Source organism: Ictalurus furcatus, chromosome 26 (genome assembly GCF_023375685.1).
Source record: "Ictalurus furcatus strain D&B chromosome 26, Billie_1.0, whole genome shotgun sequence".
NCBI classification, from domain to species: domain Eukaryota; kingdom Metazoa; phylum Chordata; class Actinopteri; order Siluriformes; family Ictaluridae; genus Ictalurus; species Ictalurus furcatus.
In genome coordinates this window covers 2,593,783-2,614,390 of record NC_071280.1, presented here as the reverse complement: position 1 = coordinate 2,614,390, position 20,608 = coordinate 2,593,783, and the positions used below count along the sequence as shown (strand labels likewise).

The 20,608-nt window shown below is 42.2% G+C and overlaps 1 protein-coding gene across 3 annotated transcripts; it reads left to right on the top strand.

Annotated features, from left to right (window-relative positions):
* The first annotated feature begins 64 nt into the window (after positions 1–64).
* LOC128601715 (zinc finger protein 883-like) lies at positions 65–20,324 on the top strand. 3 transcript variants are annotated; one of them, XM_053615026.1, is made up of 8 exons: positions 65–294; positions 1,134–1,188; positions 2,332–2,422; positions 2,527–2,652; positions 4,563–4,834; positions 4,932–4,999; positions 5,124–5,314; positions 18,143–20,324. In XM_053615026.1, the coding sequence occupies exons 2-8, from the start codon at positions 1,150–1,152 to the stop codon at positions 19,675–19,677; spliced, it is 2,322 nt and encodes a 773-aa protein (XP_053471001.1). In that variant the 5' UTR covers positions 65–294; positions 1,134–1,149; the 3' UTR covers positions 19,678–20,324. The 3 variants fall into 3 exon arrangements, with proteins under 3 accessions (XP_053471001.1, XP_053471002.1, XP_053471003.1); XM_053615027.1 differs by having other exon boundaries at positions 65–600; XM_053615028.1 differs by lacking the exon at positions 18,143–20,324 and adding an exon at positions 13,068–14,919 and having other exon boundaries at positions 66–294.
* Positions 20,325–20,608: the final 284 nt, after the last annotated feature.

The following is a 20,608-nucleotide window of genomic DNA, read 5'->3' as shown; positions in this document are numbered from 1 at the left end:
GGTGGCGATAACTCACTACGTTAATTACTTAACGTAATAAATTCAGTGCAGAAGAAGAAAAAGGAAGGGAAAAAAAAATTTCCACTGGTGACGGCGACACTCTGCATTTTTTCGGCTCGGGAACCTGAGCGTTCTCATTCAGCTAATCATCTTCTTTTTTTTTTTTTTTACAAAAAAAAAAGACTATTCCGACCAAGTTAATCTGATCGAGTTAAAAATATAAATAAAAGTACTCGTTATTGTGTCTGAGATCAATTAAAACCGCACCTCGCTGGCTGAGCTGCTCGGCTAACGGTGAGTGGCTGAATCCCAAATCGACTTCCACTTCTTGCATACGTCCACTACAGAGGCTGCGAAAACAATGGCGCCTACGCCCCTTTGCAGTGCACTTGATTTATCCAATAGGAAGTTATTTGGGATTCAGCCATAGTAAATCGTTAGGGTGCTGGTTCAGCTAGTTTTTCCATTGTTTGTGTTGTTTTTTTTTTTGTTTGTTTTAACATTTTGATGTTAAGCGATGATTTATGGAGTCCATAAATTAGCAGCGTATATATGGAGAGAGTTATTGTTTCGGTGTTCCGGTAGTGATTAAATAGGCAGGTTAGTTTAGCCTACATTGTTCTCCTCGGCTGTTTTTTTTCTTTTCTCTCTTCAAACATCACAGCACGGTTATATAACCATAAATGTGATAATTTGGCACCAGGCAGCAATTTCAAGAAATAAATAAATTCATAACAAATGTGAAATGTAACAGACACGAAGGCCTAGAAGGACGGCTCCTGTGTAGTCTGTCCGCTGCAGTGTACAGTTTACATTCACCACAAAGGCTTTAGCTGTTAGCATTCAGCTAGTTATTAGCACGCTAGCTAACATTTCAGAGCTAAGCGGTCAAGCTGCTGAGAGTTAGCTAGTTAGCTAATCAACCCTGGTCAAGGTTTTTTTTTCTCCTCACACTTATTTGCAACCAGTGACTAAAATGTTTCGCAATTGAGGCGTATTTTATTATTATTATTATTATTATTAATATTATTATTATTTTTAGAAAAAAAAACTTCTGTGAAGGTTTCTTTACGTTCAGTCTGTATATCTTTAAAAAAAACCAAATTAAATGAAGTGTTTATACTTTTCTTCAGACGGTGGTCTCTTGCAATGCCTCGGACGCAGGCGCATGACCCTGCTCACTCACAGGTAAAGAATAGCCATGTGAAACACCTCATTCTTTTAAATATCTCATTCGTTTATCTAGTTAAAATGGTTATGTTCTCCAAATTTTTCCTGTGAAACACCTCATTCTTCTAAAAAAAAAATATATATACATCTAATTTATTTATTTTTGTTTTTAAAGGTTACGTTCTCCAAATTTTGGTCATTAGCTAGTTCCCAGGTTCTAGCTAGCCCTCCTGTGTCATTCGACAGCTGTTCAGGATGAGGGCCCGTGCGCTCTTTCTCTGATTGTGCGTTCACACCTGTTCCTCCGGTGTGGACTCGGCGCGAAAACGAAATGAGCCCCAGACCAACTGTAGGGATTGTAAACGCATGCATAGAACTCCTTCGTCCGTTGGTCAGAAATACAGTGATGGGGGGAAAAAGTTAAACCGTTACTGAGGCTGAGTTCGAAACCGTGACAGTACGTACGGCACGGCCGTCTATACAGGACATACCGATGAGTACGAATACAAGGTGGACGTGCTACGGTATGTCGGCGTCATAACCGCAAAAACGTAGAGCCTGCCGGATTAGAGCACCCGCACTGCGCAACTTTTTCTCGTTTAAACCTTTTATCAGGTTAACAGTTTACCGCGGTGTCGTTAAACAAGTACGGTTTAACCGTAACTAAAAAATAAAAAAGCCACCCAAGCATGGAGAACACTTCGGCGTGCTTAATATCTTAGTAGATAATTATGGAAATGACTAGTGTAAAGTGTTTCGCACATCACATCCTGCGCTTAGTAACTCCTTTTTTTTTTTTTTTCCCCCGTAAGTCCAAATCTCCAGAATATGGGGTAAATGCAAGCTTCCGAAGCACTTAACTCTGTCCTTTGGCTCAGGTTTATTTTGTTGTCTGCAACCCAAAACGCACACCATGTTTGATTCGCTTCCTTCCGTCTGAGGCGATTCGGGGCGCTTGTGGAGATGGTCTCGGACCGTTTGTTCCGGTTCCGACCTGCGCAGACAGAATGCACCAGGGTTCATTTGTGAAAGAACCACCGAGAACTTGCATGCTCGTGCGACATTGCACGGCCGATGCACCCTCGAGAATCCAGGTTTACCGACGTGCGCTTGATAAGAAGGCTTTAATTTGACAATTTGTTTTTTCTCTCCGGCCGTCAGGTTGAAGATGTGCCGACTCGTACGAGCGGAGAGACGTCAAACTTCGAACAGAACGAACTTCTCGACGACGAGTTTGGATCCGACGAGTCTGGTCAGTGCAGCGATGGTTACGTGGCCTCTGTATATAAATGTGTTGTTGAACTTTTCGTTGTGTCTGACTGTGTGTGTGGGTTTCTTCATCGATGTGCACGTTAGGACGCTGCTTGAAGGAAGAGTCTTTGGAGCTGAACAGCGAGGATGATGACGGTGATGGAAACGATCTCGACAGACTGAACATCATCTGCATTAAGGAGGAAGATCCCGAAGATGACGACTACCTATGTAAGACTGCAGGGCACATCAGAGTCCAGTCAGTGACAACGTTTACAAGGACAACAATAATCTAATTATTGACCTTATTCTGAATAAGACAATATTCTGATTAAGGTGTTTACATGGGCAGCAGTAATGTAATTATGGACCTTTATTCTGAATAAGACAGTATTATGATTAAGGTGTTTACATGGGCAACAGTAATCTAATTATGGACCTTATTCTGAATAAGACAATATTCTGATTAAGGTGTTTACATGGGCAGCAATAATCTAATTATTGACCTTATTCTGAATAAGACACAATATTCTGATTAAGGTGTTTACATGAGTCACTTTTTGAATGTTCCCGTTTTACATGTTATAGAATATAGATCGATTAACGGCACACGTCATTACGTCCCCACGCCACGCCGTCTGACGTTCCCTCCATAATTTCACGTATTATACATATACAGTTCGTCTTCGTTATGGTACCGTGTACAGTTTTGGGTGTTTCAGTTTTAATTTTACGACCGTTTCAAGTGCAGTTAATTATTTGTCATGCTATACGTGCAAATAGACGAATGCTTGAAGCCGTGGGCTGCGTCCCAAACCGCGTACTTACCGTCTGTATAGTATATAGAAATACATGTATTTTGCCTACTATATATTAGGTAAGTATGCGGTTTCGGACGCAGCCGTGCTTTCTTGTTTGCCGTCAAACAGTTGAGCGCTGCCGTGTGTGTACGTGTCCTGTCGCAAAATGCGGTGAAAACTCCCACATGACGTTAATAGTGTGATTAAGGTGTGTACATGTCTGTAACGCACTTCAATAATGCGACTAAAACAGGAATACTCCACACATCTTAATTCGATTTGTGTTTACATCAAGTATGACTTTAATCGGATTGAGGCCATCAATAATCGCTGTTTACATGCTAGTTTCTTGATCAGAGTATCGTCTTAATCGGGTTAATATCGGAATTTCGTTATCCATGTAAATGTGCTAAGTGACACGCCCTGTGTAGTGCACTATATGTTCCTTATATACGACAGAATAAACTCTTTAAGGCAAGACACTGCGTGTAGCATCTTAAAACGATGAGCCGATATTATTAATTTTTTTATTTATGCAAAGAAGGCTTAACATAAATATATGTACGTTGGGATCATGTGAGACCCAAAATAAAACCTCTAATCTTTGGATGGTTTTACAGAGGTTTTTGGATCATAATTTCTTTGTTTAACAAAATACCATACACTGTTTATGGAAATGTTTTTTTTTTTTTTAAATTTATATATATTATATATTTTCTTATATATCTTATGATGGATTTTTTTTTGTCTGAAACGTCCTAATACAAATCCAGCTGTGATCAGCGTCTAGATAACTTCCTCTATAATATCCTGACTGCAGGATTGTGTTTTTTTTATTATTATTTCTTTTAGATTTTTGGGTGTGGTTTATAAAGGTTTTATGAAGGAAGTTGGCATGTTTCAAAATGGCGTGTGTATAAATATATAGCAGGACACAAATCAATCGATCAAAACGAGATTACTACAGCGTAAAGAAAAGAGTCATTTGTCGTGTCTGTAGTTTCTTGCCTTAAACTTGGTTACATGATAATCTACCTATGCATGCGCAAATAATGAACTTCTTGAAGATGGGTAATTGATATAAATCTCAACACACAGACACCACTTTAAACATGAACGATAAACCACTTTAACAGATATACGAGTTAATCTACTGGAATATGGATAAAATCGTATATGGTAAACGTCCTGAATAAGATGAGTGATCTACTTGAGCTCCTATATCCTACTTGAATAAATATTAAACGACTCAGAAGAAGGATACACGGTAACTTAACTTACTGGAGCACATGAAGAACCCGCCCGTACACAAAGCACGTTTGTCGCGTTCTCTGCTTCCAGACTGCGAGGTTTGCAAATGCTTTTTCGTCAACAAGTGCGAGGTTCACGGTCCCGCTCTGTTCGTTCCTGACGCTCCGGTTCCCATGGGGGTGGCGGAGCGTGCCAGACGAACCCTTCCGCCTGGACTTGAGATTCGGAAGTCCGACGTTCCCGATGCCGGCCTGGGGGTGTTTAATAAGGGAGAGACGGTTCCAGTTGGAGCACACTTCGGACCCTACCAGGGAGATCCGGTAGACCGAGAGGAAGCGATGAACAGTGGTTATTCATGGGTGGTGAGTAAATACGATCAATTAAATCAGCCAATGATCGGTTAAAAAAAACTAACTACGCAAATGTGTCGTAAGTAACTATTGCAATATTTTTTTGCAGATATACAAGGACAGGCAGCGTGAGGAATATGTAGACGCTACGAATGAGATTCATGCTAACTGGATGAGGTGAGGAATACACTGCTGATGGCTGTTGAGTTATTTGGATTTCCCCTGCCACATGCTTTGCTACTCCTTGTCTAAATTCTGTCTTTTTGCTCGTGCTTGATCTCCGTTTCTCATTCTTTTTCAGGTACGTGAATTGCGCTTGTACTGATGAGGATCAGAATCTCATGGCATTTCAGTACCAAGGAGGGATTTTCTACCGCTGCTGTCGACCCATCAAACCAGGACAGGAGCTTCTAGTTGGCTACGAAGAGGAATATGCCAAAGATCTCAGTCCTGCATTCGAATACCTTTGGAACAAAAAGTGTTCCACAAATGGTTATGTACCAACGTTTTAATTTCATTATGCTTATTTAGACTATGATTTTTTTAAAAAAGTGTACTTGATGCGTACTACATACGGTGTATGCTCCTGCAGACAGATTGAGGTAATAAGACCTGACCTGGTAATAAGACTTCTGAATCGGGTAGTATTGCAAATGCCTTTTATACACAGAAAGCATTTTTTTTTTTTTTTACGGGTGATATTAGCATTTTTTGTTGATCCTGTCCATTCTAGGGCAACTCACTTGCTTATGATTCTCCTACCCAAGTAGAACTACAATTGTGCTCGAAAGTTTGTGAACCCTTTAGAATGTTCTCTATTTCTTCATAAATATGACCTTAAACATCATCAGATTTTCACACAAGTCCTAAAAGTAGATCAAGAGAACCCAGTTGAATAAATGAGACAAAAAATATTATATGTATTAATTTATTTTTTGCAGAAAATAATCCAATATTACATATCTGTGAGTGGTAAAAGTATGTGAAGCTTTGCTTTCAGTATCTGGTGTGAACCCCTTGTGCAGGAATAACTGCAACTAAACATTTGTGGTAACTGTTGATCAGTCCTGCACATCGGCTTGGAGGAATTTTAGCCTGTTCCTCAGTACAGAACAGCTTCAACTCTGGTATGTTTCCTCACATGAACCGCTTGCTTCAGGTTCTTCCACAACATTTCTATTGGATTAAGGTCAGGACTTTGAATTGACCATTCCAAAACATTAACTTTATTCTTCTTTGACCATTCTTTGGTAGAGCAGCTTGTGTGTTTAGGGTCGTTGTCTTGCTACACGACCCACTTTCTCTTCAGATTCAGTAAATGGACAGATGTCCTGACATTTTACTTTATTATTCGCTGGTATCATTCAGAATTCATTGTTCCACCAATGATGGCAAGCCGTCAGATGCAGCAAAACAGGCCCAAATCATGACGCTTCCACCGCCATGTTTCACAGATTGGATATGGTTCCAAACATAACGCTTCTCATTTTAAACCAAAAATTCTATTTTGGTCTCATCAATCCACAAAACAATTTTCCAGTAGCCTTCTAGCTTGTCCATGTGATCTTTGAACTGCAGGATGGTAGCAATGTTCTTTTTGGAGAGCAGTGGCTTTCTCCTTGCAACCCTGCCATGTACACCATTGTTGTTCAGTATTCTCCTCATAGTGGACTCATGAACATTAACATTAGCCAATGTGAGAGAGACCTTTAGTTGATTAAAAGTTACCCTGGTGACTTGATGACCTCACAGACTGTTACACGTCTTTCTCTTAGAGTGATCTTTGTTGGTGTCCACTCCTGGGGAGAGTAACAATGGTCATGAATTTCCTCCATTTGTACACAATCTCTGTGACTGCATTTGTGGAGTCCAAGCTCTTTAGAGATGATTGTGTAACCTTTTCAAGCCAGATGAGCATCAACAACTCTTTTTCTGAGATCCTCAGAAATCTCAATTCCACAAGCACGTGTTGTGAAGATCAGGCTCTGATAGATCCCTGTTCTTTTAAATAAAGCAGGGTGCTCACTCACTCACACCTGATCATCATCTACATCCCAGTGATTGAAAACACCTGACTCTTATCTCGCCTTCAAATGAACTGCTGGTCTAAGAGGTTCACATACTTTTGCCACTCACAGATATGTAATATTGGATTGTTTTCCTCAATAAATACGTGACCAAGTATTATATTTTTGTCTCATTTGTTTAACTAGGAACTCTTGGTCTATTTTTAGGACTTGTGTGAAAATCTGATGATGTTTTGGGTCATATTTATTCAGATATATAGAAAATTTTAAACTTTCAAGCACCACTGTATGTCATAGGTTAAACCAAGGTGTTCCCTTGTTGGTGGGAACACATTCTAATCATTATTTGGGCTAGAATTAGTGGTACTAGATATGTATTGACAAACTGGACCCATTCAGAGCTGTTATTCTTGAGCTAGCTGCTGCTCTTCAGGGCTTAAACTGGAAGTGCTTGTTATCCCTGGGTTGGAAGTAACCTCTGCTTCATGTTGTTGTGCTAGAGCGGATGTCCCCCATGGCCTTTGTTACCAATCAAATCATCCTCTCTCTGAGGGCATGATTGGTGGCCATGAGGGGATTGGGTACATGAGGAGACGTATGGGTTGACTTGGGTCACTGAAGGTCAAAGTAAAACGTTTTTAGCTCTGTTCCACTTCTCCGAACTGCCAGGGGTGGTATTTTAACACCTGGATACCTTGTGCACATTCGCACATATGTAGAGACCTTTAACACAAAGTTACGTGGTGACCATGTGGCATCATAAAATGCCATCAATATTTGGCTGGTATTCTTTTAAATTCTTTTTGCCTTCTACACATCAGGCATATCCGTGTAATAGCTTGTAACTACAGTCAGAGCTGGCGATAGTTTCTCAGGTGTTTATTTGGCTATAGGTTAATGGATTAATCTACGCTGCACGCACTTTGCAATTATGGTTGGGGGCAGCGTCCATTGGTGTACTGGGCCCTTGAGGTACCATGGCATGTGAGAAGGCCATGAGTGTGGTGGAGTGGGATTGTCTTTGTAATTACGCGATTATAACACTGAGTCAGGCGTGTGGTGGGGTGAATTTGCTCTTCATGAACTTGCCTATATGGGCTGGAGGGGTAGTCCTCCATCTTCCTGTGTAATCAGTGAGCAGGGTTTGCCTTGGCCTCTCTCACCAAAGCCTTCTGGGCAACTTCCAGGGCTTCAGTCACTAACAGTTAACCCACGTCTCCAAAAGATCTTCAAGTTTGGGGTTAAGTCTCCACTGAGAATTTAATTCTCTGGTTTGCTCAGCGATTTATCCTTTCACAGCAGTCTACTCTATAGTAAAGTAGCAACCCGTTGGCTTCCTTCTGATATCCCCGAGCAGTTTGTCCTCGGATTAGTGCTCTAGCGCAGATAGATTCCAACTATTGTGATGGCTGTCAGGTTTTAAATGTCTGTGGGAAAACGTGGCATCCGCAGCTTTAATATTGACAAAAAAACAGTGTGTTGTATACCATAATGTGTTTTTCCTTTTTGCCCTTTTTGTAGTCCTACACGAACCTTAATAGCCTGCTATCTTGACCTTGGAGCGGAACAATGAAAACATCTTTCTTTGATGCATCTTAGCTTCCCTCTTTTTTATATATATATATATATATATATATATATATATATATATATATATATATATATATATATATATATATATATATATATATGAAAGAAACAAGAACCCCTAATAGGTTCCTAGGGGAATAGAATATACTATATATATATATATATAATATATATATATATATATATATATATATATATATATATATATATAAAAATCACACAGCCAAACGGATAAATCCGCCGATGTCTCCGCTCTCAAACATGACAAGGGAGACTTAAAGAAACCAAGTGAAGTAAAGCGACGTGTTTGTAATCAGGGCTACTTTGCTATATAATAATTCAATAAGCATCTTCACTGCTGTTTACCACAGAGCACATGCACACATAGTTGACATAATTTCATTAAAATTTTATAATGAGCTTAGTCACTGCTAGTAGCTTGTTACATTTATTTACAGTCGTGACTTCAATTTCGCAAGCATTCTTGAACTTGTTTATGGGCAATTAAGCCCAAAAAATGGGTTAAATGCTCAGGCTAGCGATTATAGCTACAGCCGATTCATAACCAGTTTCTGGTATTTTTTCCGCTGTAGTGACATAACGTGTACATGACATGTGTTCATCTGGCCCTACCATCTTCTCTCCAGCATTTCTGGAGACTGGGAGCAGACACCAGCATCCGGTCAGTTGTCACAGCACTAACCATGGCAGAGCAACTGTTTTAATTAGGGAGATTCCCTGTGCTAATTATGCGGTTATGCTTAGCCAATAAAACGGTCAAAGGCTCTCATGCCATGTTGATAGCTGTGTTTGGGGAATATTTCCCAGCTGACTGTGAACCGCCAAGCTTCAGCAGTATCTGGCAGCCTTTACCAGCCACAGAGGCTGCTGGTAGGCTCCAAACTGTCTGGGTCTTGAGCCCTAAAAGTACAAACATCACACTGACATCTTGCCTGCACTATTGACTTACTTTTAATTGTGGATACCCCTCCACCTCATGGAGCCATTCATGAAGTGCTGCCGATGGGACATTTGGGACATCAAAAACCAAATCTTTTAGCTGTGTCTGCATCATTCAGGGATTTCGATTACTTAGTTGTGTGTGTGGGTGTAAGCATAATTTCTGCCAATGACCTACTATTTTCCTCAGAAACACAATGGACTGCTTGGACAAACACTCTTGCATTTTATTTACCACAATTCCTGTTTTTCTTGTTCTGAAACTACATTCGTATTCGCAGCTCGTCTGTTAGATTTGTATCAGTGGTGCTGTGAGATGTGCTTTTTGTGCTATTATCGCTCTGGAACACCGTTCCCTTTCAAGTCACCTTTTGACAACATGACCGATATTTCAAGTAAATGTCCAACCATCCATCTTCTCTGTAGAGCCTTGTGTGTAGGCAAACTGCCTCATCACATCTGGGAATGGCCCTATTGCCTCTGGGAACCAGAGGCATAAAGGTGCCACCATATGCATAAGATGGGTTCTGATGGGCCTCTATCAAGGAACAGGCCATCTGGAATATGTACACCATCCTCATGCAGATCTCACGGTGACGATGCAGACAGTTTCATGGTGAACAGGAGATATAGCTAGTACTGGAGTAGACCATACAGCTCATCATGGTGAAATCCAGGCCTTGCTGCCATGCTTGGACTGTGAGCCGCACCTACAGCAGTAGGCCCTCCATGGGTGATTGCAAATAAAGTGATTTTAGAAGTCCATAGAGCCTGCACCTAATCCCAAGTACCACAGACAGGAATATATCCTTGTTATAGTTAGAAGGGCATGAGCTCCTACTCTCAGGAAGCAGGGTTTGCTTTCAGAAAGGAGAGACCCTCAAGTCCTTCCTAACTGTATTTGTGCTGTCAAGTTTTCTTTAAAAAAATATTTTGTCAATTAGCTTTTTTCAGAAACACCTACAAGACAATTATGTGTTGCGGTGATTGTGATTAGCGTGGTGGGAGAATATGCCATCCCTCCCACTAATAGAGCCACGGATGGTTGTGGTATTGGTGGGATTCAGCACAATGGGGCACTTTACAAGACATGAGTGCCTTCAATGCTGGGAGCTTTTAAGCCAAAGGAGTGTTTCTGAAAAAGTTAGGTGTCTATCAATTACCAGGCTCCCCAAGAGTCAGATGCGGGATCTCCCCCATGTGTTGAAATCTCTTAATCCCACGACTCAGACAGGATGCTCGTGTAGCTGTAGTATTATCATAGTCAGCATTTTTTTTGGCCAACAGTCACCTTGACAGTGGGCTGGGAGGACTGCTTGCCTTGGCAGTAAGACTGCCCTGCATGCTCTGACAACCAGATGGTTTCAGAGTGACCTTGTGACAAAACTCAGGGTTCCTGTTTAAGGTTATGTGCCTCAAGTACCTAGGGATTGACTTTGCAGTGTGCAGCAAGTGTTACTCTGTAGAATGTTCCCATTGCTACAGTACTATTGTGATGGCAAACACCCAAAGGTGTGTTTCATCCTCATGGACTCTGAGAAGCATGCCATTCCAGGAGATTTGCATTGTTCATCGGCATGCACCTTATTCTAAGATATTGTAAGAGGAACATTGCTGCCCTTCCATTTACAGGGTACGTCAGTTCTATAGGTTGTCCTGCTGTTGAAACACCGCCCTGGGAGTGTTAGGAGGGGTGAAATGGAATGTTCGTTTACGTATATAACGGTGTTCTTTGAACTCCAGATAGCCACAAGGGTTCCCAGTCACTTGGAACCTAAGCCAAATTCAGCAAGAAGGTTCCATTGGGAATGCCGGCCATTACTGATGGCGTTTTATAGCGTCATATCTTAGCCATGTGACTTTGTATTAACGACCTTGACATGTATGCATGCACACTATAAGGTATCAAGGTGTTGAAACACCTCTCGAGGTTCTCCAGAGTGTGTTCACATAAACTGTGGCTACACATGTAAGCAAATTGTTTCATTAGTCTTTGATACATAGCAGGTGCGTTTGTTAAGGCCAGATATTTTCATCCAATACTTTTAAGAGTGAATCTGGAGTGAAACTCAGAGAATCTAGAGGTAGGCAGATTTTATAATACAGTTTTAAACGATCTAGCTTAGTCATGTAGTGAGCAGATCTGATCAAAATCATTGCAGTCATCAATCTACTATAATGGAAATGTGTTTTTTTTTTTTTTTTGGTCGGCTCCCTAAAGTTCTCTAGAGTTTTCCACCACTATGGCACGTGCAAATAAACGGTTTAGGCTGTTGGAACACATGTAACTGTCAGAAAAAGGTTGGTAATCTCCTGTCAGCTTTGTCACCTATAGATATACAGGTGGGTGACCATGTTAAAGAAAAAAAACTCAATGTGCATAGTAAAGTTTTGGCCTACCATGAGTCACGAGAACACCTTCGTGTTACTTTGAAGTCTCTGAACTGTTACTGTACTGTTATTAAAGAGATGGAACGGTTCTTCCTATAGACCGTTCTCTCAGTTGGTGTTCAACTGGGAATTCAAGTGGACCTAAACCAAGCCAGCAAAATGCCTCCATGGCATAAAAGGGGCACCTATTTTTTATTGTGTTTTTTTTGTCACTTATGTTGGTATTGTCTTCTTTTGTCTTTTATTGCTCTGCTTACTTGCATCCAGGGACGAGCAGTCAGGTGGGAGATGCCCTGTCAATGTAGGGATTTTCTTCAGGTGAGGGAACTGCACCCACAGGTAAGTCAGGCTTTTGACTTGACAAACTGCCTGCTGTGGTTTTAACCATCAGTTCCACCTGATATTCTGGGCCGAGCCCCCTTGGCAAACAGATGGAGAGGTCAGCAGTGTGACTTTGTCTATGCTGAAGATTCTTCTGAAGCTACCACTCAGGGTCTGATGCATTCTGAGTGGTGGATGGCTAATGAGTTTGTATCATTGATGATAATTCTTATCGCTCCTGGGACCTTTACCCCTCCTGCCATGGGATGTGGTGTTGCACTTTCTTTGAACCACAAGTAGGCCTCTCTATTGGTGATTTCTTTAGCCCATGATTTGGTTCGAATTTCTACACTGTCGATAAGCCTGCGATGCTTGCCATCGACCGTGGCTGTTTCTGGGGCCCGCTTCCCAAACCAGTGTTTCGTCCTAAGGTCTCATTTCCGCAGTATGTAAATTGTTACCTTTCTTTCATAGTCCAAATGACAGCTAATGCGCACTTTTCTTCAGCGCATGGGATTTGAGTTTTGGTGGTGTTGTGAACGTATTAACGCAAACGTCCGTCGTTGAAATTATATTTTGCTTCACGCGGTAAGTACAGGAACTAATCTGCTGATAACAGGTGTCAATGACTTGTCAGCCTAGCTAGAGCATTTCTATGGGGGGAATTAAATCTGGTCTAAAGCTGTGAAGCTGCTGCCTCACTTCCGTGTCAGAGCAGCCCGTTTTTTAGCAAGTGTCTTACCGCGTCTAGTGGTCGGTACGTTGTGTCTCGGACGTGAAGGTTTTTTTGTTATTGGTTGTGTTAAACTACATGGCTTGGTTGGTTACTGCTACTGATATTAGTAATAAACATTATTGTTTTTGAAGCAGTTCATAAACAAAAAATATTGTTTCCTAAATTAAAACAATGCATTGCATTTTGAAGTTGTCTGTTTTTTTTTTTTGTCCTGCTCCAGAAATGAATGGCATCCTGTTGCAAGCCTTCTCCTGCTCCTTGTGTGCACTTTCCTATACATCTTTATTTCACTTCCACAAACATATCAAGAGATGCCACTACGAGGAGTATGTGAGACTGGCGAATTCAGGAGAGATTACCTATGAGAAATTAAATCTGATGCCTACCGACAGCTCGAGTAGTCATCAGTCTGGAGCTGACTCCTCTAGTATGTTGGGCGTTACAACCTCTAGCAGTCAAACGCAGATAAAAACTCACCGCTGCTCAGAATGTGGCGAGAGTTTTGTTCAAGAGAGCGATCTCGAACTGCACCGGCACGTTCACACGGGAAAGAAGACCAAGTCGTACGAGTGCTCGCATTGCGGCAGGAGTTTCACTCAAGTGAGCCATCTCCGAGCACACAAGCGCATTCACACAGGAGAGAGGCCGTACCGCTGCTCGGAGTGCGGAAAGAGTTTTATTCAGAGGAGTAACCTCCGAACACACCTGCGCATCCACACAGGAGAGAAGCCGTATCGCTGCTCAGAGTGTGGGCGGGGTTTTACCCACCAGAGCAATCTTAACACGCACCAGCGCATTCACACGGGAGAGAGACCGTTTCATTGTTTGCTGTGCGGGAAGACCTTTGCGCAGCAGAGCGCTCTCCGGCTACACCAGCGTGTCCACACGGGAGAGAAGCCGTATCGCTGCTCAGAGTGTGGGAAGAGATTTGTCCAACTGGCGGGTTTGCAGAAACACCAGTCTATTCACAAAAGAGAGCGGCCTTATCACTGCTTACAGTGTGGGATCAGTTTCACTCACCGGACCCATCTCCAAGAACACGAGCGCATTCACATCGGAGAGCGGCCGTACCACTGCGCCCAGTGCGGGAAGAGTTTCTCTCACCAGCGGAATTTGCACCAGCACCAGCTCATCCACACAAAAGAGAAGCTGTACCACTGCTCACAGTGCGGGAAGAGTTTCTCTTTCCAGCACAGGTTGCAGCGGCACCTTCGCATTCACACGGGAGAGCGGCCGTACCAGTGCTTGCAGTGCGGGAAGAGTTTTTCTTCCCAGCACAAATTGCAAGTACACCAGCGCGTTCACACGGGAGAGAAGCCGTATTCTTGTTCACAGTGCGAGAAGAATTTCACGAGCGCCAGCAGCCTCAAGATACACCAGCGCATCCACACAGGAGAGAAGCCATACCATTGCTCCCAGTGTGGGAAGAGTTTTACTTGCCGGACCAACCTCCGACAGCACCAGCGCATTCACACAGGAGAGAAGCCGTACGACTGCTCGAAGTGCGCGAAGAGTTTTACTTGCAAGTCCAATCTCCGACAACACCAACGCGTTCACGCGAAAGAGAGAAGCCGGACGTTGAAGACGCAAGAGCAAGAAACCTGATTTGTCACGATCGCTGATTTTTAGGTTGACTCGCGTTATGGTCGGGGCAGCACGGCGACACAGCAGGTAGTGTTGGTACCTCACAGCTCCAGGGTCCAGTAGTGTTAGTTTGTTTCTGCAAGGACTTCCTCCCACCTTCCAGACATGCCAGTAGATGGATACTCTAAACTTCCCTATGTGTGAATAAATGCATGAGTGTGTGATTTTTAAATCCTGTCCCGTTTTAGGGTATGCTCCCAGTGTTCCTGGCATAGGCCTTGGGATACACCCCGATGAGGAAATAGCCGTTACTTAAGACTGAGATGGAAAATGAAAATGTTCTGCATTTTATGTAGCTAAATGGTCTTGTATACTCGTCGAGAGCATGTGTTGAATGTTATATTGCATTCATATGTTTTCTTTGTCTTAGATAGTAGCTTAAATAGTGTTGCTAAAATATATAAAGAACATTTTCATTGTAAATCATGTTCCACGAAATGGATTTCAGACTTTTTTTCCCCCTCTCCAACATCCTGTATCGTCTCCGCTTATTTTAATACTAACGTGAATAGCATTTTTTATATATATATATAATGTTTATTTTATAATTGAATTAAAAATCAAGCTCTAGAGTAAAAATGTCCTTACTGAGGGACAGATGTAGTACCCAAGATCAGTATTTCTTTTAATAGCACTTAAGAGGTGGACACTTCTGTTCTTGTGTGGTGTTTTTTTTTTGTTTGTTTGTTTGTTTTTTCTTCTTCTTTTTTTTTTTTTTTTTTAAAAAATCTCAATATATCTTCCGTAGCTGTGTTTGGAAATTACAAGAAGGCAGAAATGTAGCAGGTCAAACCTTGTGGGACACCATATTGAACTATTTTTTTAGGCACTGAATAATTCCAATTGATTAAAAACAATGGTAATCTGTCTAATTAAGCATGTTTTCAAACCTGTCTATTAAAATAATCATGATTAAAATGGTGTCAAATGCTGTACTCAAGTCCAGTACATGTACTCAACATGCCCGAGACGTGCGGTTGGTAATTTGCCACATTAGCTAACACTGATTCTGTATTAGGATGGTTCAATAAACCAGAAAAAAAAAACATCTCTAGAATTTCCATGTAGAAAAAAAAAAGCTGTGTTTGAGATATTATGGTTATTATGGTGCATGAGATATTATGGTACCAGATGGTTGGTCTACAGGATGTGAACGTCAAGCTATAGAGCTAATTATACACAGCGGGACTGCAGACAACTGTTGGGCATTATTCGTTTTTCAGGGAAGCTCTCCTGCGATGTGTCGGACTAAATCACATCCAGTCTGGTTAAATAACATATACATGAGTTAAAATGAGCATTTAAAATAAAATAAAAAACCTACTATGGGTCATAAAATCCAGAGCAATGTCAGATAGAAAAAATTTTGTAAGATCAAATAGATGGTAAATCTAAAAGAAAATCTCAAATAAAAGAAAATGGAACCTACAAAAATGGAAGGCAATGGAAAAACACTAATCTTAAGCTGTTAAGTTAATACTAGACGGTGAGGTTTTTATTTTTTCTGTTTATCATCTCGCTGAACAGTGGTGGTAATAACAATTATTATTAACAATAATGAGATTTCATTTCTCATATTTTGTATGATGGAACTTGAAGGATCATGCTGGCAATTGATAGTTGGATTAAAAAAAAAAAAAAAAAGTGTGTAATTGGTATAGCCACATGCCGTTTTCTAACAATTGAGAGTCGAACGATCTGCACCCAGGCAGTATTTCACCCCTCCTAACGTGCATGGGTGTTCAGAATCACCCAGAAACCATTTTGACGTATGGCACAGTGTATACAGTAAATATGGCTGTCATACAGCCATCTTTCTCCTCTCTTCTTGCCTTGTATACACCAGACTACACATGCACCATATGGAGCTGTCCTCTTAGCAGATTGGGACCATTGATGGAGCTACAGGTGTCCAGTTCTCCAAAGCTGGTGACTCTTATCATCTCGTATCTTCTCTTCTGTCGCAGTGAGTGTATATTTAATGTTTCTAGTTTTTTTTTTTCTAGATTTGAATTGATTTCCTTTATTGCCCTTGCTAGTCTTAATAGCATCACTCACTGCGCAGTTCACAAGTCAGTTTTACAAACTGCTTTGTACCATTGCTCAGTAGTGGCACGTACTTTTCTTTTGCCCACCGTGTCGGGTTCTCGGCTCCGTCTCCTCTGAGCATTTGGCTGTCCAGTGGGCCACTGGGGTAGTTGAGTGGGGCGCTGTTGTCATCCCACACACATTCGCCCTGAGCCTACTAGATGGAGCATACTGGAGTGATGTCAGGTTCACCTCATTCTCCTCTCATCTCACCAGTTTCTCCTTCAGCGTTATCCGCTCAGAGTTTTTTCCCCACTGTCTGACTGATGAATTGTATAATCACTGCCAATGTGTTTGATGGGGTTCCCCTGCCTGTACTGCATACTGTTCATGGCTGAGTCTGCTACGTTTTCCCCTAATGCATGATTCAGGGGTTCTCCCCTGTGGGTCAGTCTGTTTTGCAGGGCACGGTTATATTACCCTGGTAATATCTGCCCTTTGTGCTTGGGCTGCTCTTTGGACCAGCTGCCAAGCACAGCTTTCAGAATCATGAAACCACCAAACAGACTGGTCACATGGTACTTTTAGGTCATGGCAGTGCCGTTCCATGTTTCAGCACCCACAAAAGTTCCATCAACCTTGTGTGGGCCCTAGGCGAGAAAGGGCCATGCCCGCACCCTCAGCCACCCTCGGATGTGGTATGGCAGTTGCTTGTTGTGCAGTGACTACATCAGCCCAGTTGACAGTGTTGCATGGCTACAAACTCCAGTTCCGGAGTTCGTACAGTTCAGAATAAAGGGTTCTACATGATGTTGTTTCTTGTTCGTAAGAAGCACAGTGATTAACGACAAATTGTAGAGTTGAACCAGGATAAACCAAACACAATAGGAGATTCTGTACACAGAAACCGATTTGCTCTGTGTGCAGGTGTAGCACAGCACCGTACCACTGATTTCCTGTCCAGTTCTTGAACATGAATGGAGTCCTTTGTTAACATCTATTAAGTTTCTGGCTGCCTATCGAATGAGCACTGCAAGATGAATGAAGGTTTCTGACTGCTGTACTGTGACAGGTTATGTAAACTATGAAAAATGATTGAGCGTCCTTGCTACTGGGTCAGACTACTGGACCTTGTGCAACGTCTTGGGCGGTCTCGCCACAGTAGAAGCCAGTAGACAACGTTTCTCCAGACAGGACTGACGTTCCTCGACAGTTAGCTTGGTATGAGCAGTTTTCTTACCGTTCTGGAGCTCGATGAATACTGTAGATGCTGGCAAGAGTAGAATGAGTATGTCTGCTTCTAAATGTCCCTTCTAAAAGTCTGACAGAATGCAGTGATTTGCTTCCAGCAGCCATGAGAAACTTTACAGAGAATGACTGGTCATAGGACTGTAGAGTGTAGTCAGAATGCTAAAAAAAAAAAAAAAAAAACAACATTAAAGGCTTGGAAGCAATATGCCTGTCACAAAGCCTGGCTGGCAGTCTGGTTTACTATGGCAGTGAGAGTGAATAGCCTTTTTTATTATTGTTGTTGTTGAAGCAGTCCATAAGAAATATTGTTTCCTAAATCTTTTTGCACTGCATTTCAAGTTGTGTTTTTTTTTTTTTTTTGTCTTGCTCCAGAGATGAATGGCATCCTGTCGCAGCCCTTCTCCTGCTCCTTGTGCGCACTTTCCTATACATCTCTATTTCACTTCCACAAACACATCAAGAGGTGCCACTGTGAGGAGTATGTGAGACTGATGAATTCAGGGGCGTTTACATACGAGATATTAAATCTGATGCCTACCGACAGCTCCAATAGTCATCAAATTGGCGCTGAGTCCTCTGGTACTTTGTGTGTTACAGCCTCTAACAGTCAAATGCAGATAGAAACGTTCCACTGCTCAGACTGTGGAGAGAGTTTTATCCGTCAGAGCGATCTCAAACTGCACCAGCTCGTTCACACGGGAAAGAAGATCAAGTTGTATCAGTGCTCGTACTGCGGGAAAAACTTTACTCAGGCAAGTTATCTCCGACGACACCAGCGCATGCACACGGGAGAGCGGCCGTACCATTGCTCGCACTGCGGGAAGAGTTTTGCTCAACAAGGTAACTTCCGAACGCACCTGCGCATTCACACGGGAGAGAAGCCCTATCACTGCTCAGAGTGCGGTCGGGGTTTTACTCGCCAAAACGCTCTCCAGCTCCACCAGCGCATTCACACCGGAGAGAGGCCATATCAGTGCTCAGAGTGCGGGAAAACGTTTATTCAAAAGATCAACCTCCAAATACACCAGCGCATTCACACCGGTGAGAAGCCATACCACTGCTCGGAGTGTGGAAGGGGTTTTACTCACCCAACATCTCTCCAGGACCACCAGCGCATTCACACGGGAGAGAAGCCGTATCAGTGTTCGCAGTGTGGGAAGAGGTTTTCGCAACAGAGTACCCTCCACATACACCAGCACGTTCACACACGAGACAAACCGTATAAGTGTTCACATTGTAAGAAGAGTTTTACTCACCAGAGTCTTCTTCAACAACACCAGAGCTTTCACACGGGCGAGAAGCTGTATCACTGCTCCCAGTGCGGCAAGAGTTTCGCTTACCAGCGTACGTTCCGACGGCACCAGCGCGTTCACACCGGACAGAAGCCGTACTGCTGCTCGCAGTGTGGGAAGAGTTTTTCAGAGATGGGGAATTTCCAAAAACACCAGCGCATTCACACCGGCGAGAAGCCGTACCACTGCTCAGAGTGCGGGAAGAAGTTTGCCCAACTGGGAGGTTTCCAACGACACCAGCGCATTCACACGGGAGAGAAGCCGTATCGTTGCTCCGAATGCGGGATGAGTTTCGCTTATCAGAGTACCTTGCAGCGACACCAGAGCGTTCACACGGGAGAGAAGCTGTATTCCTGCTCGCAGTGCGGGAAGAGTTTCAATTACCTAGAAGGCTTCCAGATTCATCAGCGCATCCACACGGGAGAGAAGCCATACCAGTGCTCCCAGTGCGGGAAGAGTTTTACTTGCAAGTCTAATCTCCGACAACACCAGCGCATTCACACGGGAGAGAAGCCATACCAGTGCTCCCAGTGCGGGAAGAGTTTTACTTGCAGGTCTAACCTTCGACAACACCAGCGCGTTCACACAAAAGAGGGAAGCCACACAGCAACTTAGTATATTACAGATAAGTTGTTTTAAAAAAGAAAAAAGAACCCCGATTAATTGCTTCGTAGATGGGTAGCATGGTGACACGGCAGGTAGCGTTGATGCCTGAGCTCCAGGGTCAGAGTAGTGTAGAGTTTGATGTGTTCTCTCTGTCCTCCCATCTACCGAAGACATGCCAGTAGACGGATACTCTAGGATCAATCGCTCTAGGTATGAATATGTATGAGAGTATGATGCCCTGTGTCGGACTGATGTCACATTTATGGTGTGTTCCCATCTTGATCCCACGTGTTCTCGGAATAGACCCCCTGTTTTTGGATAAAGCTGTTAATGAATAATATTTTGCATGTTATGTAGCAAATGTAATATTGTATCCTTGTCGAACGCATGAATTGAATGGTATATTGCATTCATATGATGTTTTTTAAATTTGTTTTTAAACTAAAATAGTGGCTTAAATTGTGTGCTGTGAAAAAAAAAACAACAACCAAACAGTCTATACAAAATATTTCATTAGCAAGTCCATATTTCATGCAGTGGTAATTCCAGCTTTAAATCATCCTGCTTCTTGTCCCTTTATTTTAATTCTAACATGAACGGCATTATAATAAATATCATGTTTATTACTTAAATAAAATAAAATAAAAGGCACCAGACTCTAGTGTGAAACATTGCCTTAATACATAAGATCAGTATTTCTTTCTTTTTTTTGTTTCAATTCAGTAGAAATGTATTTGTATAGTGTTATTGGTAATAGATACTGGGCATGGGGTTGTTGTGAATAGAAGGTCCTGGGATGCAGCAGTTCGTAGTAGGTAAGTTTCTAGGGTATCCATGTAAAATTTTCCACAGCACAAGGAAGGTAGACATAAGTATTGATGGGCTTTACAACCAAGAAACAGGAGGTACAGAAGTAAAGCGTTTTGGATCAGTTTGGATA